The 17,985-nt window shown below is 34.0% G+C and overlaps 13 protein-coding genes and 4 pseudogenes across 17 annotated transcripts, besides 3 other annotated features; 5 read left to right on the forward strand and 12 right to left on the reverse strand.

Moving 5' to 3' along the window:
- Window positions 1-14,296: part of a mobile genetic element that runs on past the window's edge.
- Window positions 792-1,109, forward strand: TVAGG3_0118970 (protein of unknown function, DUF4106 family; the record flags this gene model as incomplete). Its single annotated transcript, XM_051223458.1, has 1 exon — window positions 792-1,109. The coding sequence occupies one exon, from the start codon at window positions 792-794 to the stop codon at window positions 1,107-1,109; it is 318 nt and encodes a 105-aa protein (XP_051108444.1).
- TVAGG3_0118980 (KilA, N-terminal/APSES-type HTH, DNA-binding family) lies at window positions 1,253-2,080 on the reverse strand (the record flags this gene model as incomplete). Its single annotated transcript, XM_051223459.1, has 1 exon — window positions 1,253-2,080. The coding sequence occupies one exon, from the start codon at window positions 2,078-2,080 to the stop codon at window positions 1,253-1,255; it is 828 nt and encodes a 275-aa protein (XP_051108445.1).
- Window positions 2,170-2,781, reverse strand: TVAGG3_0118990 (organellar and viral DNA polymerase type B; the record flags this gene model as incomplete). Its single annotated transcript, XM_051223460.1, has 1 exon — window positions 2,170-2,781. One exon carries the CDS (start codon window positions 2,779-2,781, stop codon window positions 2,170-2,172), a length of 612 nt encoding a protein of 203 aa, XP_051108446.1.
- On the reverse strand, window positions 3,191-3,568 carry TVAGG3_0119000 (annotated as a pseudogene). Its single transcript has one exon. A coding segment is annotated over exon 1 (378 nt).
- On the reverse strand, window positions 4,779-5,102 carry TVAGG3_0119010 (uncharacterized protein; the record flags this gene model as incomplete). The annotated part of the gene is made up of 1 exon (XM_051223461.1): window positions 4,779-5,102. One exon carries the CDS (start codon window positions 5,100-5,102, stop codon window positions 4,779-4,781), a length of 324 nt encoding a protein of 107 aa, XP_051108447.1.
- Window positions 5,398-5,772, forward strand: TVAGG3_0119020 (uncharacterized protein; the record flags this gene model as incomplete). The annotated part of the gene is made up of 1 exon (XM_051223462.1): window positions 5,398-5,772. The coding sequence occupies one exon, from the start codon at window positions 5,398-5,400 to the stop codon at window positions 5,770-5,772; it is 375 nt and encodes a 124-aa protein (XP_051108448.1).
- On the reverse strand, window positions 6,170-6,770 carry TVAGG3_0119030 (uncharacterized protein; the record flags this gene model as incomplete). Its single annotated transcript, XM_051223463.1, has 1 exon — window positions 6,170-6,770. A coding segment is annotated over one exon (601 nt), but the record flags the coding sequence as incomplete, so codon positions are not given.
- Window positions 6,796-7,380, reverse strand: TVAGG3_0119040 (His-Me finger endonucleases family; the record flags this gene model as incomplete). The annotated part of the gene is made up of 1 exon (XM_051223464.1): window positions 6,796-7,380. The coding sequence occupies one exon, from the start codon at window positions 7,378-7,380 to the stop codon at window positions 6,796-6,798; it is 585 nt and encodes a 194-aa protein (XP_051108450.1).
- Window positions 7,414-7,642, reverse strand: TVAGG3_0119050 (annotated as a pseudogene). Its single transcript has one exon. A coding segment is annotated over exon 1 (229 nt).
- Window positions 7,690-8,274, reverse strand: TVAGG3_0119060 (annotated as a pseudogene). Its single transcript has one exon. A coding segment is annotated over exon 1 (585 nt).
- Window positions 8,294-8,446, reverse strand: TVAGG3_0119070 (uncharacterized protein; the record flags this gene model as incomplete). Its single annotated transcript, XM_051223465.1, has 1 exon — window positions 8,294-8,446. One exon carries the CDS (start codon window positions 8,444-8,446, stop codon window positions 8,294-8,296), a length of 153 nt encoding a protein of 50 aa, XP_051108451.1.
- Window positions 9,851-11,040, reverse strand: TVAGG3_0119080 (annotated as a pseudogene). The gene has a single exon. A coding segment is annotated over exon 1 (1,190 nt).
- Window positions 11,638-11,961, forward strand: TVAGG3_0119090 (uncharacterized protein; the record flags this gene model as incomplete). Its single annotated transcript, XM_001298321.1, has 1 exon — window positions 11,638-11,961. The coding sequence occupies one exon, from the start codon at window positions 11,638-11,640 to the stop codon at window positions 11,959-11,961; it is 324 nt and encodes a 107-aa protein (XP_001298322.1).
- On the reverse strand, window positions 11,966-12,208 carry TVAGG3_0119100 (serine threonine-protein phosphatase family; the record flags this gene model as incomplete). The annotated part of the gene is made up of 1 exon (XM_001298322.1): window positions 11,966-12,208. One exon carries the CDS (start codon window positions 12,206-12,208, stop codon window positions 11,966-11,968), a length of 243 nt encoding a protein of 80 aa, XP_001298323.1.
- Window positions 12,227-12,589, reverse strand: TVAGG3_0119110 (uncharacterized protein; the record flags this gene model as incomplete). Its single annotated transcript, XM_001298323.1, has 1 exon — window positions 12,227-12,589. The coding sequence occupies one exon, from the start codon at window positions 12,587-12,589 to the stop codon at window positions 12,227-12,229; it is 363 nt and encodes a 120-aa protein (XP_001298324.1).
- Window positions 14,204-14,296: a terminal%2Cinverted (terminal inverted repeat of Maverick-3 transposon ID:TVAGG3_0118890).
- Window positions 14,297-14,304: 8 nt separating this feature from the next.
- TVAGG3_0119120 (ribonuclease H-like family) lies at window positions 14,305-15,251 on the forward strand (the record flags this gene model as incomplete). Its single annotated transcript, XM_051223466.1, has 1 exon — window positions 14,869-15,249. The coding sequence occupies one exon, from the start codon at window positions 14,869-14,871 to the stop codon at window positions 15,247-15,249; it is 381 nt and encodes a 126-aa protein (XP_051108452.1).
- Window positions 15,252-15,463: 212 nt separating this feature from the next.
- Window positions 15,464-15,777: a mobile genetic element.
- A 1,833-nt stretch (window positions 15,778-17,610) lies between these two features.
- On the forward strand, window positions 17,611-17,973 carry TVAGG3_0119140 (uncharacterized protein; the record flags this gene model as incomplete). The annotated part of the gene is made up of 1 exon (XM_051223467.1): window positions 17,611-17,973. One exon carries the CDS (start codon window positions 17,611-17,613, stop codon window positions 17,971-17,973), a length of 363 nt encoding a protein of 120 aa, XP_051108453.1.
- Window positions 17,974-17,985: the final 12 nt, after the last annotated feature.

The raw sequence follows: 17,985 nt of genomic DNA on the forward strand, positions 1-17,985 counted from the left end.
ATTTATGTAAAAGTTCTTTGTCCTTTAATAGCTCATCTATTCTGTTTTTTATTTCATCTTCAAGAACAGCGCATGTGTCTTCTTTGCATTCTAAGAAGTTTTGTTGGACTTCATCTCTCCAAGAGGCGTCATCTCTGTCAACAAGTCTGTCATTGACAAATTTTAAGACTTCTCTGCTTAATGTTTTATGGTTCTTGTCATATTCCCAGAAACAGAACTTTAGAACAAATTCACCTTTCTTGTTTACACTATGTAAGATTTTATGGTCGACAGATGTTTTGCTGTCAAAAAGTTTGTCTCGAATATAGATAGCGAAATCGCTAGACATTTTCTAAAAGATAAAAATTTTAATTTTTCTAAAAATATGTTAGAAAAAAAGTTTGCTGACATTGACAAAAAAATTTGAGAATGTTTTGAAGAAGAACAAGAGGAAGTTAGAAAATGCTCAGATAAAGCCTATACATGACAAGTTCTTATTTGCTCAGAATGGTATAACAGGTCTAATTGCACCACCTGGGTCGGGTAAGACTTTCACTTATCTTAAAATGGCTGCACAACAACAAGAACTAGATGAGAAGAACCCATTCTATGAGTTAGTTGTTATTTGTAGTACTTCTGGTCAATTTGACCAAACCGTCAATTCGTTCAAAGATATTATAAAGAAGTCTAAGTTAGTATGTATAAAGGATACTGAGTTGTTAGATTGGATAAAGAAGTACCAAAGAAGAGTTTTGAAGTATAATGCTATAAATGAGTATATAAATTCTAAGTTTAAAGACCCAAATGAGGAAATGCAGAGAATATTAGAGAAGAAACACTTCAGAAACAAACAGAAAGAGATAGAATACATTTCGAAGAAATTGCAATCTTACGATTGGAAGACTTACCCTCACAGATGTCTTCTTATCTTAGATGACTTTGCTTCTCATCCTTTGTTAAAGAACAGAGAACAAGACATGTGTCGAATTCTTAAGAAGCTCAGACACTTTAACATCTCAGTTGTCATTTGTGTACAGACAGCAAAGAGTTTAAGTAAGGATGTTAAAAGAATACTTACTGACATAATACTTTTCCCGGATTGTCCGAAGACGATTTCATGGAACTTATGAAAGAGTCCATGGCAGGTAAGTTTGACAGACATGAACTATGGGAGAAGTATAAAGTCATACAAGACCCTCATACTTCTTTCAGAATTCATATCTACGCAAACAAAGTTCAAATTGTAAAAAGTCAATAAAAATAAAGAGTTCATTTACTCTGCTTGTTTGAAGTTGTCAAAATACTCTGTTATTTTTTCCTTTAACAATGGCAAATCTTCTTTGAATGTAAGTATTGTACAACCTTTCATATCATAGTGTGTTTGAGGTAACGTATCTTGAACTATTTGTTTCACATCTTCATTCGGTGTCATTGAAATCGGTAAGTTTTCGCGATAGAACCAATTTCTGTCAGATTTGTAAATCTTAGCAAGGTCGTAAAAGCTTTTGTTGTTTCTTCTGACTAAATGCAACATAACCATATCTTTATCTTCTTCATTTTCCATCTCTTCAGTATAAATCATATACTTATAGTTCTTTTCCTTTCCTTTTGGTACCGAACGTGGTATTCTTTTCTGAATGCTTTTGTCTTTTGCTTCAATGACTTCATCTTTTGCATGAAGTTTCTTTTCCATCTCTTCACGTTCTTGTCTATGAATTTCGTCAAGAAGTCTGTAAATATACCAAGCATAACGAGGCGAAGCCCACATTGCAACAGCATTTACAAGAAGTCTATGTACATAATATCCTCTCAAACCGTTTGGCAATTTTTCACGATTTTCGAATGGAATCTCTTCCCTCGGTTTTCCGAGGGAAGCAATCATATGAGGAAATTCTTCTAAAAGTTCTTTTGCCTGTTGGTTTTCAAACCAATGATATGCTTGCTTTGTAGAACTAAGAGCAGTCAAAATACTTTGCATTTGGTACATATCGTCTTTGACCGAACGAATGAGACGGAGTTGTTTGTTAAACTGAACCCACTCATATTCTTCATTTATAGCTTCATGGACTATAACTGTTGTTGTGTTCTCGGTTGTTGACATTACTGTTTCTTACATACAAAATAAAAAAATTTGTTAGAAAAAAATTAGCGTTATTTTCTGACTTTCACAAAAGACCAAAAATAAACGCTTTACATGTATTTTTCAGCAACTTCGTCAAATAATTTTATAGCTTTATCTATCTCATCTACTTCAAACGTTTCTTTACCTTTTATGGGAGCACCATATATTTTCTCAAACTTTTCGAGTAGTTCTGTTTCTGCAGCTCTCATATCATTAACAAACACAACCTTGACTCTATTGACTGTACTGTCATATCTTTGAGTTATATTATATGTTCTTCCTATCTTATATCTCTTTGTATTGAAGTCCTTCGGTTTCTGAACGATGTAAAGTAAGCCTTCACTGCAACGTTCTGAGTCGAATAAACCATATGTTATGAAGTTATATCCAACAACTGGGTCTAACCATAACAAAACTATTGGTATAAGACTTTTGTCGATGAGATATGCTGTAGTTCCATAGAATCTTACCGATATCATAAGCTCAGGATTTCTTGTCAAAATTTTCTGAGTTGAAGCATTTCTAACCCAGTCGTGTGGTTTCTTTCCAGATGGAGATATAATGTCTGACAAAGAATATTTGTTGTATTTCTTTGAGTATCTTACGTTTAAATCACCAATTCTAACCACTTTGGTGTCATTGTCTATCTTTCTAACTGTTTCAAACTCAATGTTTGTCATTTTTGTTCTTACATACAAAATAAAAAAATAAAAAAAATAAAACTAACTTTATTTTTTCAAACCAGGAGCCAAATTCTTGCGATTTTCATGAGTTTTATGCAAGACCAGGTTTTTTCCCCTACTCGCTGTTCTTCACGATTTTCATACGGAATCTCTTCTCTCGGAAAACCGAGGGAAGCAAGCATATGAGGAAATTCATGAAATTTGGTCATTTTTCAGCAAAAATAATGTTTAGGGTAGAAGGTTAGATCTAACCTCTTTTCTACCCTCTTTTCTACCCCAGTTATTTTATAAGCGTTTTACATGGTAAACGTTATTTTTAAAATTTTGTGAAAACTCAACGGTTTGACACATGCCCTAAAAATTATTTTACTCAGAATTTTGTTGCTGAATTCAATAAAAATAATGTTTAGGGTAGAAGGTTAGATCTAACCTCTTTTCTAACCTCTTTTCTACCCCAGTTATTTTATAAGCGTTTTACATGGTAAACGTTATGAATTCGTGAGACTCTAAACAATTTCGTAGCTTCTATTTCTTCTGTCAGTACATCGAATGTTTTAACAATGCCGAAAGTTTCTTTATACTTCTTCTTGACGTCAGATAGAAGGAAATCTTCTGCTGTTGGATAGTTTTTGTTCAGAAATGCTAACATGTCCATTTTATCTTCTGCTGGCTTTTCTGCTTCTTTCTTTAAGTCTGCATAGTCGTTTCTCATTCTTTCTATCTCTTTGACGGAGTAGTTATATTTCCTCATTGCTGCTTTACATTTAGAACATTGTGGGTTCATTTTTGCGTTATATTCTGAAACCTTACCTGCTAAAACAACTAAAGCGTCAATGGCTTTCTTTAAATCTGAAGCAGTTGGTTTTATCTGTTCATTCCATACCTTACCTCTTCTATCTTTATCTCTTATTTCCCAAACACATTTTGCAGCTAATGAAACAAAGTTGTCGTAGGTCTTAAACTCCCCGGATTTATATATGTCAGAAACATTCTTATATACCATGTCGCAATCTTTGTCCATAACCTTATGGTTGCAATGAAAACCAAGGAATTCATAGTTTACCTTACGTATGAACTTCTTTATTTCTACCGAGTCAGTTGCTTTGACTTCAATTTCGTCGAATTCAGGAATAGTGAGTTTTTGTTGTTGGATTTCAGGCAATTTGGGTAAATGGTCAATAATGTCCTGCATGTCATAAAGATACTGTTCATTTGTTTCATCTTTCGCACTACAGTCTAAACTACCTGTTAACAGTTCCTGCTTTATCTTCTGGATTTCTGTTTCGAAAGTATATGAAGAAGGAATGAAGTTTTTCATCTCTACCAACATAGATGTTGGATTCATGACTAGCGAGTTTGGTGCTGTAGTTGTTTGAACTGTTGTTGTGCCGATTGTTGAAATCATATTTTTTATACAAAATAAAAAAATAAAAAAAAAAATAAAACTAACTTTATTTTTTATTTCGGGAAAATTCATGACAAATTCAAGAGGGTAGAAAACAGGTGAGAAAAGAGGTTAGATCTAACCTTCTACCCTAAACATTATTTTTTGGTGTAAATTTCCTAAACTGACGGCGCAAAGCGCCAAGACCGAAGGTCCTGACTGACTGACTGACGGCACAAAGTGGCATAACGAAAACATTAATATATAAAATTCATGAAAATTCAAGAGGTTAGAAATGAGGTTAGAAAAGAGGTTAGATCTAACCTTCTACCCTAAACATTATTTTTGCTGAATTCATTCATAACACCCTTTGTAAGCTCATAAAATGTTTGTTTTGAGGTCGAGCCACTTTTGGCTCCACCGTATTCTTTCAACCAAAACTCAAGAATTTCCCGCATGAATTTTGTATAAAAAGCAACCGTCGGAATTCAGACGGTTGCTATATTCTTCACAAAACATTTACGTTTAGTTTACGAAGAAGTCATGACAAATTCAAGAGGGTAGAAAACAGGTGAAAAAAGAGGTTAGATCTAACCTTCTACCCTAAACATTATTTTTGGTCCGGGAACAACTTTCTCTCAATTGGAGCTGTAGCATAATCTTTGCGTAAACGGTTCAGACCTTCTTCGAACTCTTGGTCTCTCTTCGATTTGTATTGAGATTGGAATTGCTGGAACATCCAAGGGTTGGGGAAGTAAGGCATAGGCTGAGGAGGAGGGTAGTTCGGGAAGCCTTGTAGTGGAAATTGGTAGTAACCTTGAGGTGGAAATTGGTAGTAATTTGGTGGAGGGACTTGCTGGAACTGAGGTGCAGGGGCTGGTGCTTTAGGTTCCTCTGGTTTGGGAATGGGCTCGGTTGGTGGGACGTCGGACATTCGTTTGTGGCTTAACCGTCGGAAGGAAGAACTTTTCCTGTCGGAAGGAAGAACTTTTCCTGTCGGAAGGAAGAACTTTTTCTGTCGGAAGGAAGAACTTTTCCTGTCGGATGGAAAATTTTTTCCTGTCGGAAGGAAGAACTTTTTCTGAAGTTCGACCAAAAAGTTCTCAATTTTCGAAAATTTGAATGGTTTACGGACGGAAAACTGGAAAAATTTTTCCTGTCGGAAGGAAAATTTTTTTCTGTTGGAAGGAAAAACTTTTTCTGTTGGAAGGAAAATATTTTTCTGTCGGATGGAAGGACTCGGAATGCCAGAAGGATTTGACGAGGCAATTTACCTAATTGAAATTAACGAGCGCGTAAAAGACTACTTGCGCAAGGTCATGAAGCCCAAGGTCAAGTTCACCACTATTTCTGGAAGGGCTGTCTTGAATCTCGAGACTTCGACCGGAATTCCAATTCAAATACCAGAAAACACTCCTTTCGACGACATAAAGGACGCCAAAAGAGAAGCTCTTGTTAAGTTCCTAAACAAACGTCCTTGGATAAAAATACCAAACAAGGAGAACCCCCTACCCCATATGAAATTGGCAATTCAGTCTCTCCTTCACTTCTCGGGTCAACCATTCTACATAACCTGTGAAGGCGACATCCAACCAGTTCAGTAAACATCTCATTTTAACTCACTTTTTTTATGTTTTTTTGTGAAAGTGTCAAAAATAAATTGTTTTCATGAAAATTCAAGAGGGTAGAAAAGAGGTTAGAAAAGAGGTTAGATCTAACCTTCTACCCTAAACATTATTTTTCAATACTTTTTCAGCACTTTTCCGTAGTTATATATGAAAGACAATTCGAGATAAAAGTCATAGTACAATGGAATAATATGTTGCACACCATTTGTTGTGAACCAAACTTGAAAGTCAGAGAAACTGTTACTAGATGGTTCGTAGAATTTAGAAGCAAAGTCATAAAAGTCCTTACCAATACATAGAAAACTATTGTTGCTTGAACTGAAACTTGCATGACACATAACATTTTGAGGGTCAAACACGTTTCTATAAACCATCAAATCTGCTGGTGGAAGTATAAATTTAAATGGACCATCTGGTGGTAATGGTTCGTTCTGGTTTAGTAACCGAAGAAATTGTGCCCAAGAACGTTTGTCTACTTCCCAAAATAAAAACTCTGTATCTCTTGGAGGGTTAATTTCAATCTTTTGAAATGAAACGGTGGAGTTCATCTTGTCATATTCTAGTTTCAGATAGTATGTTCCATTTAGTAAAGAGTGGTATTTTTCTTGAAATTCCCAATAATATTTGTTCATTTGAGTTTGAAAGTCATTTAGAGTTTTCTCAAGACTTTCGTCTGAACGAACTGTAAAGATCCTCATTTCGTCAAATTTGTCTATTAGACCATCAGAACCTTCATACTGCCCATGAAAATATACTGCGAACATAAATGCGTTAGTTCTATTTGAAAACAAAACTCTTCTAAATCCTATTGCCTTTGCATCTGAAGGACTTTGAAGCCAACGAATTGGATAGTCAAACCTGTATGCTCGGGATGAAATTTCTTCATCTGATATTGCCCTACCAGCATTTGTAAAGATATAGTCTAATGGTTTTGTATCTGCTACTTTTGTTCTTTGTTTTTCAACCTGAAGCATTTAATATATGTAAAAAATATTGTTTTTAAAATGGTATGCCATATAGCTTCTTGAATTTGTTAAGAAGTATTTGAACGTTTTTTCCATCTGTATCTCTAGTGTTTACATAAGCATAGCCCGCCTTAGTAAAATATACTTGTAATTTCCTATAGTTTACGCCGGTATAAAAGTAGAAAGAGTCTTGTTCTTCGCTATAGTAGTAAAACTCAAACGTATGCTTGCCATAGTCTGTAATTTCAATTGTTTCATCGTCTAGTTCGTCGACAAATTCGAATACAATATCTCTAAATTTGCCTTTGTTCTTATTGTTTTCAGAACATGTGACCCAACGTAAGTTTTCAAGTCTATTGTCGTTTCTTATACGGTTTATATGGTCTACAAAAGGTAAATTGTTAGGATTCAGTATAAAATGAGTTGCAATGACAACATGTTTAAGATAGTGTTTTCCACCCATCTTCATAATAGCATATCCGTTATTTCGCTCCCGTTCGCTTAAAACTCTTTTTGTCTTTTTGTTTCTGACTTCAAATGACTCACAACAGTGAATTTCATATTTCTCATCTAACAAACAAGTTTCCCAACGGTCTTCTCCAACAAACTCAGCGTACATTTCAAATAAAATAAAAAAAATTTATTTTTTACTTCATGCAATGTTTAACACATCGAAAGGCATGTTCATAAGACGTTCTTCTTCTAACCTCTCTAGTCTGTTTGGATAATTGGCATGTGCTGTTTCCAAATCCATTTCGTAGCGAAGACCAGACAATTTGTCATAGACTTTTATGGGTCTTCCCTTCCTATATTTAAAATTCTTCGAAACTCCAACCATATCTTTGTAACTCTGCTTTTATTCTAGCAGACTTTCTATCCATTCTATATGGGGGCATTTTTATAAAAATAAAAAAATGTTTTTTTTCCTTTACTTTACATAACCGCCTGCTGCCATAAGTCTTTGACGCCAACCCATACCAGCTAATGAAGGTTGACTTGGTTTAGTTTCCAAACTAAACTTTGGTTTTGGTTTATCTTCAGTTTTTGGTTTTTCTTTTCTATCGGTTTTTCGTCACTTTTCGGTTCCTCTGACTTTACCTCACCTGCAGGAACAGTTGTGTTGTCAACATCTTCATAAATATCATATGCCATTTGTTTTTGTTTTCCTTTCAACTTTTTGTGTTTGTTGTAAAGTTTAGAATATTTCGACTCTAAGTCAATGAGATGTTCTATAATGAACTGTTGGTCAGTGAAGTAAACTTTTCCATCTGTTGTCTCGAAAGCTCCTTCAGACTTCAATATTTTATTTGTGAGAGTCTGTTTCTTTTTTGAGATACTAGCCGTTCCATTTCTATGAAAAGTGACTTTATAGTTAGGGTTTGTATTTCCAGACCTGGCACTTTCTATTATTGAATTTTTCTCTTCATCTGTAAGTTCTTTGACAGGTTTTGACAATGGTTCTGAAACTTTTTGTTTGTGGTGTCAAATCTACCGTTTCAACTTCTTCGGTCATTTCATCTCAGTAAAAAATTTTAGTTTGGTTTGTTTTCAACTGGTTGTTTAGGTTTTTTAAGTCGGTCTAAAACTTCCTGAGGTATAGGAAGAACTTGACAAACACGTGGTGTAACTGCTGGAAGCCGACAAATCCATCTTGAACCCATTTGTCTCAATGCTGTATTGTTCATTTCATCTCAGTAAAAAATTTTACATTCCCCACGTTTGAGGCGGTTGAGGTTGGTTATTGTTTACCCACTGTTGTGCATGGTTATATCCTCTGTTAAAGAATCTTTCACCTTGGTTCATATAATTTCCTGCTTGGTTATAGTAGTCATTTGCTTTGTTATAATAGTTTCCTGCTTGTCTTCCTACATTGTCCATCCATCCTTGAACTTTTCCTCTTGTTTCAGGATTTGGAATAAGATTTGTGCATCTCGTGCTACATCCCAACCTTTCTGTACAGTTTGTATAATAGGTTGTGCTTTCTCTTTAAGTATACCTAATGTACTCAAAATCTTCCTTCCAATTCCAAATAACCTCTGGCTATTGTTCCAACTGCGGGCAAAAATCTGGATGCAACTCCTGCTAATGCGCCAAATAAACCCATTTCTTATGGTTAAAAAAATGACGAATCCAAACAAGGACCCCTATGTTTCTAAGGCAACAAAGAAAGCACTCATGAATAAAAATCTTTAGTTCAACACCAAATGCTTGGTTTATGGATATCTTGGAAAACATTCCGAGAGTTAGAACAGATGGACCACCATACTGGTTAATATTTGTTGGTCAAAACACAAGATACTGTGAAGCCATACCATTATGGTCCAAAAATATTTTAGATGAAAACTGCTTTGACAATATTCGTTGACAAATACCATCAACAAAACTGACATCTGACTGTGAAAGTTCTTTCAAATCAGATGATGTAAAAAACTATCTGCGTTCAAAAAATGTAAACCATATTTCATTGTCGACCAAAACCATTCTGCTCTTGGTGTCATTGACAGTTGTATAAAAATCTTAAGAGACTTAAACCAACCACAAGGTGGTGAGGCAAATGAAATGTCATATGACGACAATATAGACACTTCTCCATGGCAAAAGATGAGACAAGTTTTAAATATTTACAATAACCGTAACACAAAAAGGTTTGGGAAAACACTCCCCGAAGAAATGAAAAACAACCCTGACTTAGAGAAAGACTATATATTTAATAATTTAGTCAAAAGAGACAAACAAGAAAGAATGCCGGGCTTCAAACTTCAGAAAGGTGACAAAGTAAAAATAGAAATACCTAAACGCGACCCATATGAAAATACTATTGACTATGACAACAATGGGAACCCGACAGGTACTCACATTCGTGTTCGTAAAAATAGAAGAAAGTATACAAGAGAATATTATGAAGTTTTAGGCAACATGGCAAAATGTACACACTGCAAGCAGAAGATAAAACTACTATTGTCAGACCTCGTTTCAAACTTGTCAAAGTTCAAGGTGGTATACTTTCAAAGACAGTTCCTAACAAATATAAGACAACTCCTGACGAATATGCTAAAGAAGTTGAAAATGACGACTAAGCATTTCTATACCATGCGTAAACTGTCATGTAAGGTGGCATGTATTCTTTACTTTGTCCCGTTGTTTGCGTATATCCTGAAACGCGATGTGTATGGTTTCCATCTCCCTGAGTGTTACCCAGAAAAATTTATAGCAAACTGAACGTCGTCTTTAACATCATATCCTTTACCTTTTTTCATTGCTGACCAATCCCAAAATTTATGCTTATGCCAACCTGCTTGAGATGTACTTAAATCTATGTAGTGACTGTGTGCAGGTAAATTTTCACCTGAAATCGTTTTACTTCCACCTGTTTCCTTTGAAGAGTTTGCACAATACAAAAACCTGTCGACTATTTGAGTCAAGTTCCAAAACCCAGAACTGTTTCTGGTCTGGTAGAGTTCATTGACGTATAAATAGAGCCTATAGGATATAATGTTTGAAGTATTTCTGTCTTTAATGTTTGAAGCTCTGTTTTGTCTGCTTTCTTGTCATATAAATCTTGAGCAGTGAATTTCATATTATGTTCATCCTTCATGACATAAACATCTTTACATCTAATGTTTTTCATCGTCGTTATGTCGTCATCCGATGTTAAACCTTGTGGAAAGTTAGGAGGTTTACAATATAATATATCCCCAGTTTCTTCAACCGTTCCTTCAATACTTTCTATAGCAACAGTTGTAAAACTTGTATGTGTATGGTTCTTGTCTGCTTTCTTTTCAAGGCTAACGTTTAAGTCTGTTATTTCAGAAGATGTATGTGTATGTCCAACGGCACTTTTACTGTTTAAGGTTTCTTGTAAGTTTGTAATATTTGCAATGGTATGTATATGAGTCTTTTTAGAATATTCGTTTTCAGCTCTTGTCACTTCACTTGACATTTTATTGTCAACATATGTTTTGTCTGCTAGTTCAGGATGAGTATGTTCTTTTGTTGCATAAGCATTGTTAGCTCTTTCTTCTTCTTTTGCTATTGCATCGTCTACATATTCTTTGTCAGCTTTGTTGTCAATATCTGCTTTCAAAAGAAGTTCATTTATAGGTTTCTCGTTTAAAGTTCCTTTTGTTGGATTTATACAGACAGTATTGTTCTTCTTGTCTTGAAACAGAAACTCATCTGTCATTGGGTTTATCGTCAGTTTTAAGTTTCCTTCTTTCAATGACTCAGATATCTTAGAATAGTTTGAAAAGTTTGTTGTGTTCTTATTTAGAGCTTGCATAATGAGTTGTCGGTTGTGTTGTATTTCTCTCATGGAAGCAATATCTTTCGACATTTTTATTCTAGATAAATATGCTTCCAATAGAAAAAGAAAATTCAAGAGTTGCTACAACTAAACCATTAGATGAACTTTTTTACTAATGTCGGTCAAAAGTTTGAGACAGAGACCGTAAAGCATGAAGGCTATCGTTTTGACTACCCATTAAGATGGTTAAGAGACCCATCCGTCACAAAAGCTATTGGCTTTCGTAGAATGAAGTTTGTGTCTGTAGAAGATAAAAGTTTTCCATTTATTGTAAAGTTTCATATAGATTATATATCTGAAGGGAAACGAAAAATGTGGGAAGAAATTGAGCTAATACAAGTTGACCTTTCATCTTCTCTACAGACTGCGTTAAAAAATATAGAAGATAAAATAAATTCATGTTATGCAAAATATGCTGATGAATATGCAAATACCGAGAGCACACTTTATGTGAGAATTGTATATGACAAACAAAATTCACAAGTGTCATTTCAAATCTACGAAAACAATCCAAATAAAGACGAACAAATATATACAGAATTCACTGCAATGTCATGGTATTATTTGCAAAGAATGTTAAATCAGAAAGTCAAACTTCCTTTAGCAAATATTTACAGTCGATATGCAAGAGATGAACCATATTTATTTAAAGATGTTTTCGACCCAGCTGCTATTATTGTTCATGCTTCATTTTCTGGCGCTCAAAACTCTTTCTTATGCTTGGCAAATGACTTTTACGAAAAACCTACAAAGTTATATGAACCGCCGAGTGGAAGTATTTCAGACTTTCAAGTATGGTTTACTACAGATGGAAGAAAAAGAATAATTCCATTATACCATGCGTTTTACTTAGAACTTAGTTTCATATACAACTACTATCGAACGGTAAAAATATAATTTTTTAGTACGGTTGAGGTGTTGGATTTGGTTGCCAACTTGACTGTGGTGCAGGTTCAGGCTGTTGTATAACAGGAGCTTGCTCTTCTGGTTCAGGGTCTTTAGGTATAATACCAACAAACTGACCTACTCTTTTACCAATATTTTTGACACCGTTCCAAATTCCTTTTCCGACAGATTTTATTCCATTCCATATACCTCTTCCAACTCTTCTGAAGAAGTTTCCAATACTACTGAAGAAACCCATTTTACTATATGTAAAAATCTAATGTCCACCTAGTCTCTTACGTTTCCTGTTGAGTTCCATAGCATTCTTTAACTGGAGCTCATACATTCTGTTTCTCCTCTGGTAGAAAACATATTCTGGGTCAACTCCTGTGTTCGCGTCATCTGCATAAAGTTGTTTATATCCCACTTCAGGGTTTGTATAAAACTCTTTCCATCTCATATTTGCATACCATGGTGGCAAACCTAACGCAGCGTCATTTGACATGGCAGTTTGCATTTGTACATCTGTTGGCACTTGACCATAGTTTGCCATTGCAGTTTGTATTCTAACTTCATTTGGAATATTCTCTGGGTTTGGTTGTCCAGGTTGCTGTGCATTCGCTAAGTTCTGTGCGTCCATTTAATATTAGATAAAAATATCTCTTACGAGTACATATACTGAACATTTGCAGGCATTGGTTCATCTTCATATTCTCTGTACTTTTCTGCCACGTCAAATAAATAAATGACACAATGGAAAAAACCTAAAACAAGTAGTCCTATTTCAAACCACATTTACTTACTAATAAAATTTCTTTATTGTGACACTTTCTCCAGTTTATAGGACCTCTCTCATATTCTATCTTGTCATATATAAACTCATAGTCATGTATGTCCTCTAACCATCTCATAACGGTTTCCAAACCACTTTTATCGGATGTAAAGTAAAAGCATGGATGGTTATGTATAACGTCTAAAGTTTCTAAAGAGTCTCTCAAAGTCCAGTCTACTTGGTATTGAAAATCCCATGTGTTATAGAACGGCGGGTCCACTATAAAGAAAACATTTTCCTTGTCTTTATATTTTTCATACAACTCTGTCCAATGACATCTCACAAACTCTATACCCTCAATATATTTTTCTATGTCCTCTTTGAAAACATTTGTATAGTTAAGATATAAAACTTTTGACATAAGTGTTTCAATGTCATGAACTCTTATAGAACCACTATATAATAGTCTAGCAGATATACTATCCCAGTCTATATATTCTGCTTTTTTCAAAACCTCTCTCACAATATTTTTCTTATCTAATGGTATACGTTCCATCTTACCTATAGGTATCTTTTCTTTTAACTCTTTCAATATATTGTTTGTGTCTGGAATATGTTTGAGACGGTCCATATAGTTGTCGAAGTCATTGCATATAATCTTTGAGTCTGGGAATATTATATGACATAAATGGGATATATAGAAACTTCCACCGAACAAATCTACAAATGTTAGACCATTCGGTAGTTTCTTAAGTTCTCTCAATATAATATCTTTACATCTACTCTTATTTCCAAAGAACGGTAACGGTGGTTTTGTAAAATTCATTTATATATAATAATAAAAATGTTTTTACCTGAAAAGTGACAGAAAAGTGACAAAACATGTACGATGAAGAAGTCTTGACAAAGCATATACGATGAAGAAGTCTTGAAAATAACTGAGGTGAGAAAACAGGTGAAAAAAGAGGTGAGATCTCACCACTTCACCTAAACATTATTTTTGGGTCCTTTACGCTCATTACGAAGAAGTCTTGACAAAGCATGTACGAAGAAGTCATGAAAATTCAAGAGACCCAAAGGGTCAGAGCCGCAAAGCGGCTAGGTTAGAAAAGAGGTTAGAAAAGAGGTTAGATCTAACCTTCTACCCTAAACATTATTTTTTGGTCCTTTACACTCATTACGAAGAAGTCTTGACAAAACATGTACGATGAAGAAGTCTTGACAAAACATTTACGAAGAAATCATGAAAATTCAAGAGGTGAGAAAACAGGTGAAAAAACGGGTGAGATCTCACCACTTCACCTAAAATATATTTTTGTCTGATTTACACTCATTACGAAGAAGTCTTGACAAAACATGAAAACATATATAATTTGTGAAAAGTGAAACAAAAAGTGTCACCGGCTGGGGTTCGGTCCTCCTCTTGGGTCTTGGGCAAAATTTCTTATGGGCTAGAGGGCGCAACGCGCCTGGAAGCCCTTCGAATAAAACTTCATTTATACTAAACATCTTCAGGGCTAGAAGGCACGAAGTGCCTGGAAGCCCCACTACCTTTTTTTTTTTTTTTTTTTTTTTGGTCCTCAAAATTTATCAAAAGAGGAGTTTCATTTTCATCTACATCAACTTCAACAAAGCTGAAATAAAATAAATTCTGAAAATAAATCAAAATTTGATTAACATATGATGGTGTAGGTTTTTGTGCTAATTTTTCAGCCATAAAGACAGTAAGAAGATTATGAATTACTATACATGTCGTGAAATATTTACAAATTACGGTTTTACTATTAAACCAAACGGACAAACACCTAAAGTTGTAGATGACGAAACAATTTTAGAAATACTTGCCGAAAAAGCAACAGCTAATGTAGGATATCATCGAATGAAAGATACATTAGAAGCAAAGCAAAAATGCATAAGTGACCGACAAGTTAAAAAAATTTATACGAGATTTTACTTATTTGATCTTAAAAAGGGTGAAAAAAAAGAAAATATACTTCAAGCCATATGTAGCGGAATATCCAAATCAGATTTGGCATACTGATTTGAAACAATTTTTAAATTCAGAAGGCAAAAAGAAGCAATTAATTGCTTTTCTGGACGATAGAACACGTTATGTAGTGTTTTGGAAAATTTTGGATGACAAAACTATGATATCAACATCTCAAGCTCTACAAGAAGCACTCGAAAGTACGGCAAATAAACCTCACATGATAGTGATGGATAACGGCAGGGAATTCACAGGAAAAGCGTTTAAAGATGTGCTAGATAAATTTGGAATCAAAAGTTGGCACACACAACCATACACACCGTGCCAAAATGGCAAGATAGAGCGGTCCTGGAAAACCATTTTCAAATCCAAAGTCGAAGGAGTTCCAATTGAGGAACAACTTGAATTTCTTTTCAAAAGATACAACGAAATGTGGCTAAACAGATTACTCAGCGTGTTATACGGCAAAAATACATGTCCAAAGCAAGCCTGGGATATAAACCAAAAAATCATTTTTGCCGAAGATTACTATGAGAAGTAAACATATATCGTATATAAATAATGTTTTTATTACATATAATTGAAAAAATTGAGTTTTGAGAAAAAATGATATTTTATTTGAGCTAAATTTTTGAGATATTGATAGTATGAGGTTTATTGAGGTAGTTAATGAATTTGAGATATAAATGAGTGTCTGAAAAGGAATGTGTGAAAAGTATGTGATGCAATTTCGGACTAATTATGAAACTTTAAAAAGGGAATGGAAGTGTAATAGGCATATATTTATAATATATATTTCTTATCCTTCCATTCCCTCTCTGACAGCGGGAAACTTTGTCTGAATGTTAAACTATTCAGACAAAGTTTCCCGCTGTTTGCGAAGGAATTGTTGGCTATGATGTACTGATTCATGAATCAGTACATCATAGCCAACAATTCCTTATACAAAGTTCAAAAACTTGGGTGCAATCAGAACTGATTGCACCCAAGTTTTTGAACTTTTCCGAGGGAATTAAAGGGTGAGAGATATATAGTCTATCTATATATCTCTCACCCTCTAATTTCCTCTTTTCCACAAAAAATATCATTTTAATAAATTATTTTAATTTTCAATCATTAATTTTATAATTTATTTATTTGTTTAATAATATAATTTTATTGTACACAATTAATTCTTATTCATATTTTTTTAATTTAAGGCTAAAGTTTCTGGCACTTCGTGTCAGAAACTTTAGCGGTCCACTATAACTTCTACTGTTTTTTATCCATAATATATACTATAAGTCTCTTTGGAATGATGAAAATATGAAATTTTTACCTTTTACCTGCAGTATGATATGCATATAGGATTTATTTAATAATAGTGTAGATAGTTATAGTACAATATGAGAATAATATGTGATATACTTATATATACTGAAAATCTGGATATGAGTTACTCTCTAGTATATTTTAACAGAAAATTTACTATAAAAATTATTTTTACTAATGGAATTATCTCAAATCATACAAGAACAAATCAAAAAATAGAAAATATCATTTATTCTGGATTGGTTAATCCCAACCAAATCATTTATCAATTAGATTATATTATTCAAAACTTAGAAAGTACAATTGAAAAAAAAAAAAAAAAAAAAAAAAAAAAAAAAAAAAAAGGCAGTGGGGCTTCCAGGCACTTCGTGCCCTCTAGCCCCGAAGATGTTTAGTATAAATGAAGTTCTTATATACGGGTCTTCCAGGAGCTTTTCACAAATTATATATGTTTTCATGTTTTGTCAAGACTTCTTCGTAAAATCAGACAAAAATAATGTTTAGGGTAGAAGGTTAGATATAACCTCTTTTCTAACCTCTTTTCTACCCTCTTGAATTTTCAAGACTTCTTCGTACATGTTTTGTCACTTTCTGTCACTTTTCAGGAAAAAACATTTTTATTATTATATATAAATGAATTTTACAAAACCACCGTTACCGTTCTTTGGAAATAAGAGTAGATGTAAAGATATTATATTGAGAGAACTTAAGAAACTACCGAATGGTCTAACATTTGTAGATTTGTTCGGTGGAAGTTTCTATATATCCCATTTGTGCCATATAATATTCCCAGACTCAAAGATTATATGCAATGACTTCGACAACTATATGGACCGTCTCAAACATATTCCAGACACAAACAAAATATTGAAAGAGTTAAAAGAAAAGATACCTATAGGTAAGATGGAACGTATACCATTAGATAAGAAAAATACTGTCAGAGAGGTTTTGAAAAAGGCAGAGTATATTGACTGGGATAGTATATCTGCTAGACTATTATATAGTGGTGCTATAAGAGTTCATGACATTGAAACACTTATGTCAAAAGTTTTATATCTTAACTATACAAATGTTTTCAAAGAGAACATAGAAAAATATATTGAGGGTATAGAGTTTGTGAGATGTCATTGGACAGAGTTGTATGAAAAATATAAAGACAAGGAAAATGTTTTCTTTATAGTGGACCCGCCGTTCTATAACACATGGGATTTTCAATACCAAGTAGACTGGACTTTGAGAGACTCTTTAGAAACTTTAGACGTTTTACATAACCATCCATGCTTTTACTTTACATCCGATAAAAGTGGTTTGGAAAGTGTCATGAGATGGTTAGAGGACATACATGACTATGAGTTTAGATACGATAAGATAGAATATGAGAGAGGTCCTATAAACTGGAGAAAGTGTCATAACAAAGAAATTTTACTAGTAAGTAAATGTGGTTTGAAATAGGACTACTTGTTTTAGGTTTTTTCCATTGTGTCATTTACTTATTTGACGTGGCAGAAAGATATAGAGAATATGAAGATGAACCAATGCCTGCAAATGTTCAGTATATGTACTCGTAAGAGATATTTTTATCTAATATTAAATGGACGCACAGAACTTAGCGAATGCACAGCAACCTGGACAACCAAACCCAGAGAATATTCCAAATGAAGTTAGAATACAAACTGCAATGGCAAACTATGGTCAAGTGCCAACAGATGTACAAATGCAAACTGCCATGTCAAATGACGCTGCGTTAGGTTTGCCACCATGGTATGCAAATATGAGATGGAAAGAGTTTTATACAAACCCCGAAGTGGGATATAAACAACTCTATGCAGATGACGCGAACACAGGAGTTGACCCAGAGTATGTTTTCTACCAGAGGAGAAATAGAATGTATGAGCTCCAGTTAAAGAATGCTATGGAACTCAGAAGGAAACGTAAGAGACTAGGTGGACATTAGATTTTTACATAT

The sequence above is a fragment of the Trichomonas vaginalis genome, chromosome IV (assembly GCF_026262505.1).
Source record: "Trichomonas vaginalis G3 chromosome IV, whole genome shotgun sequence".
NCBI lineage: Eukaryota > Parabasalia > Trichomonadida > Trichomonadidae > Trichomonas > Trichomonas vaginalis.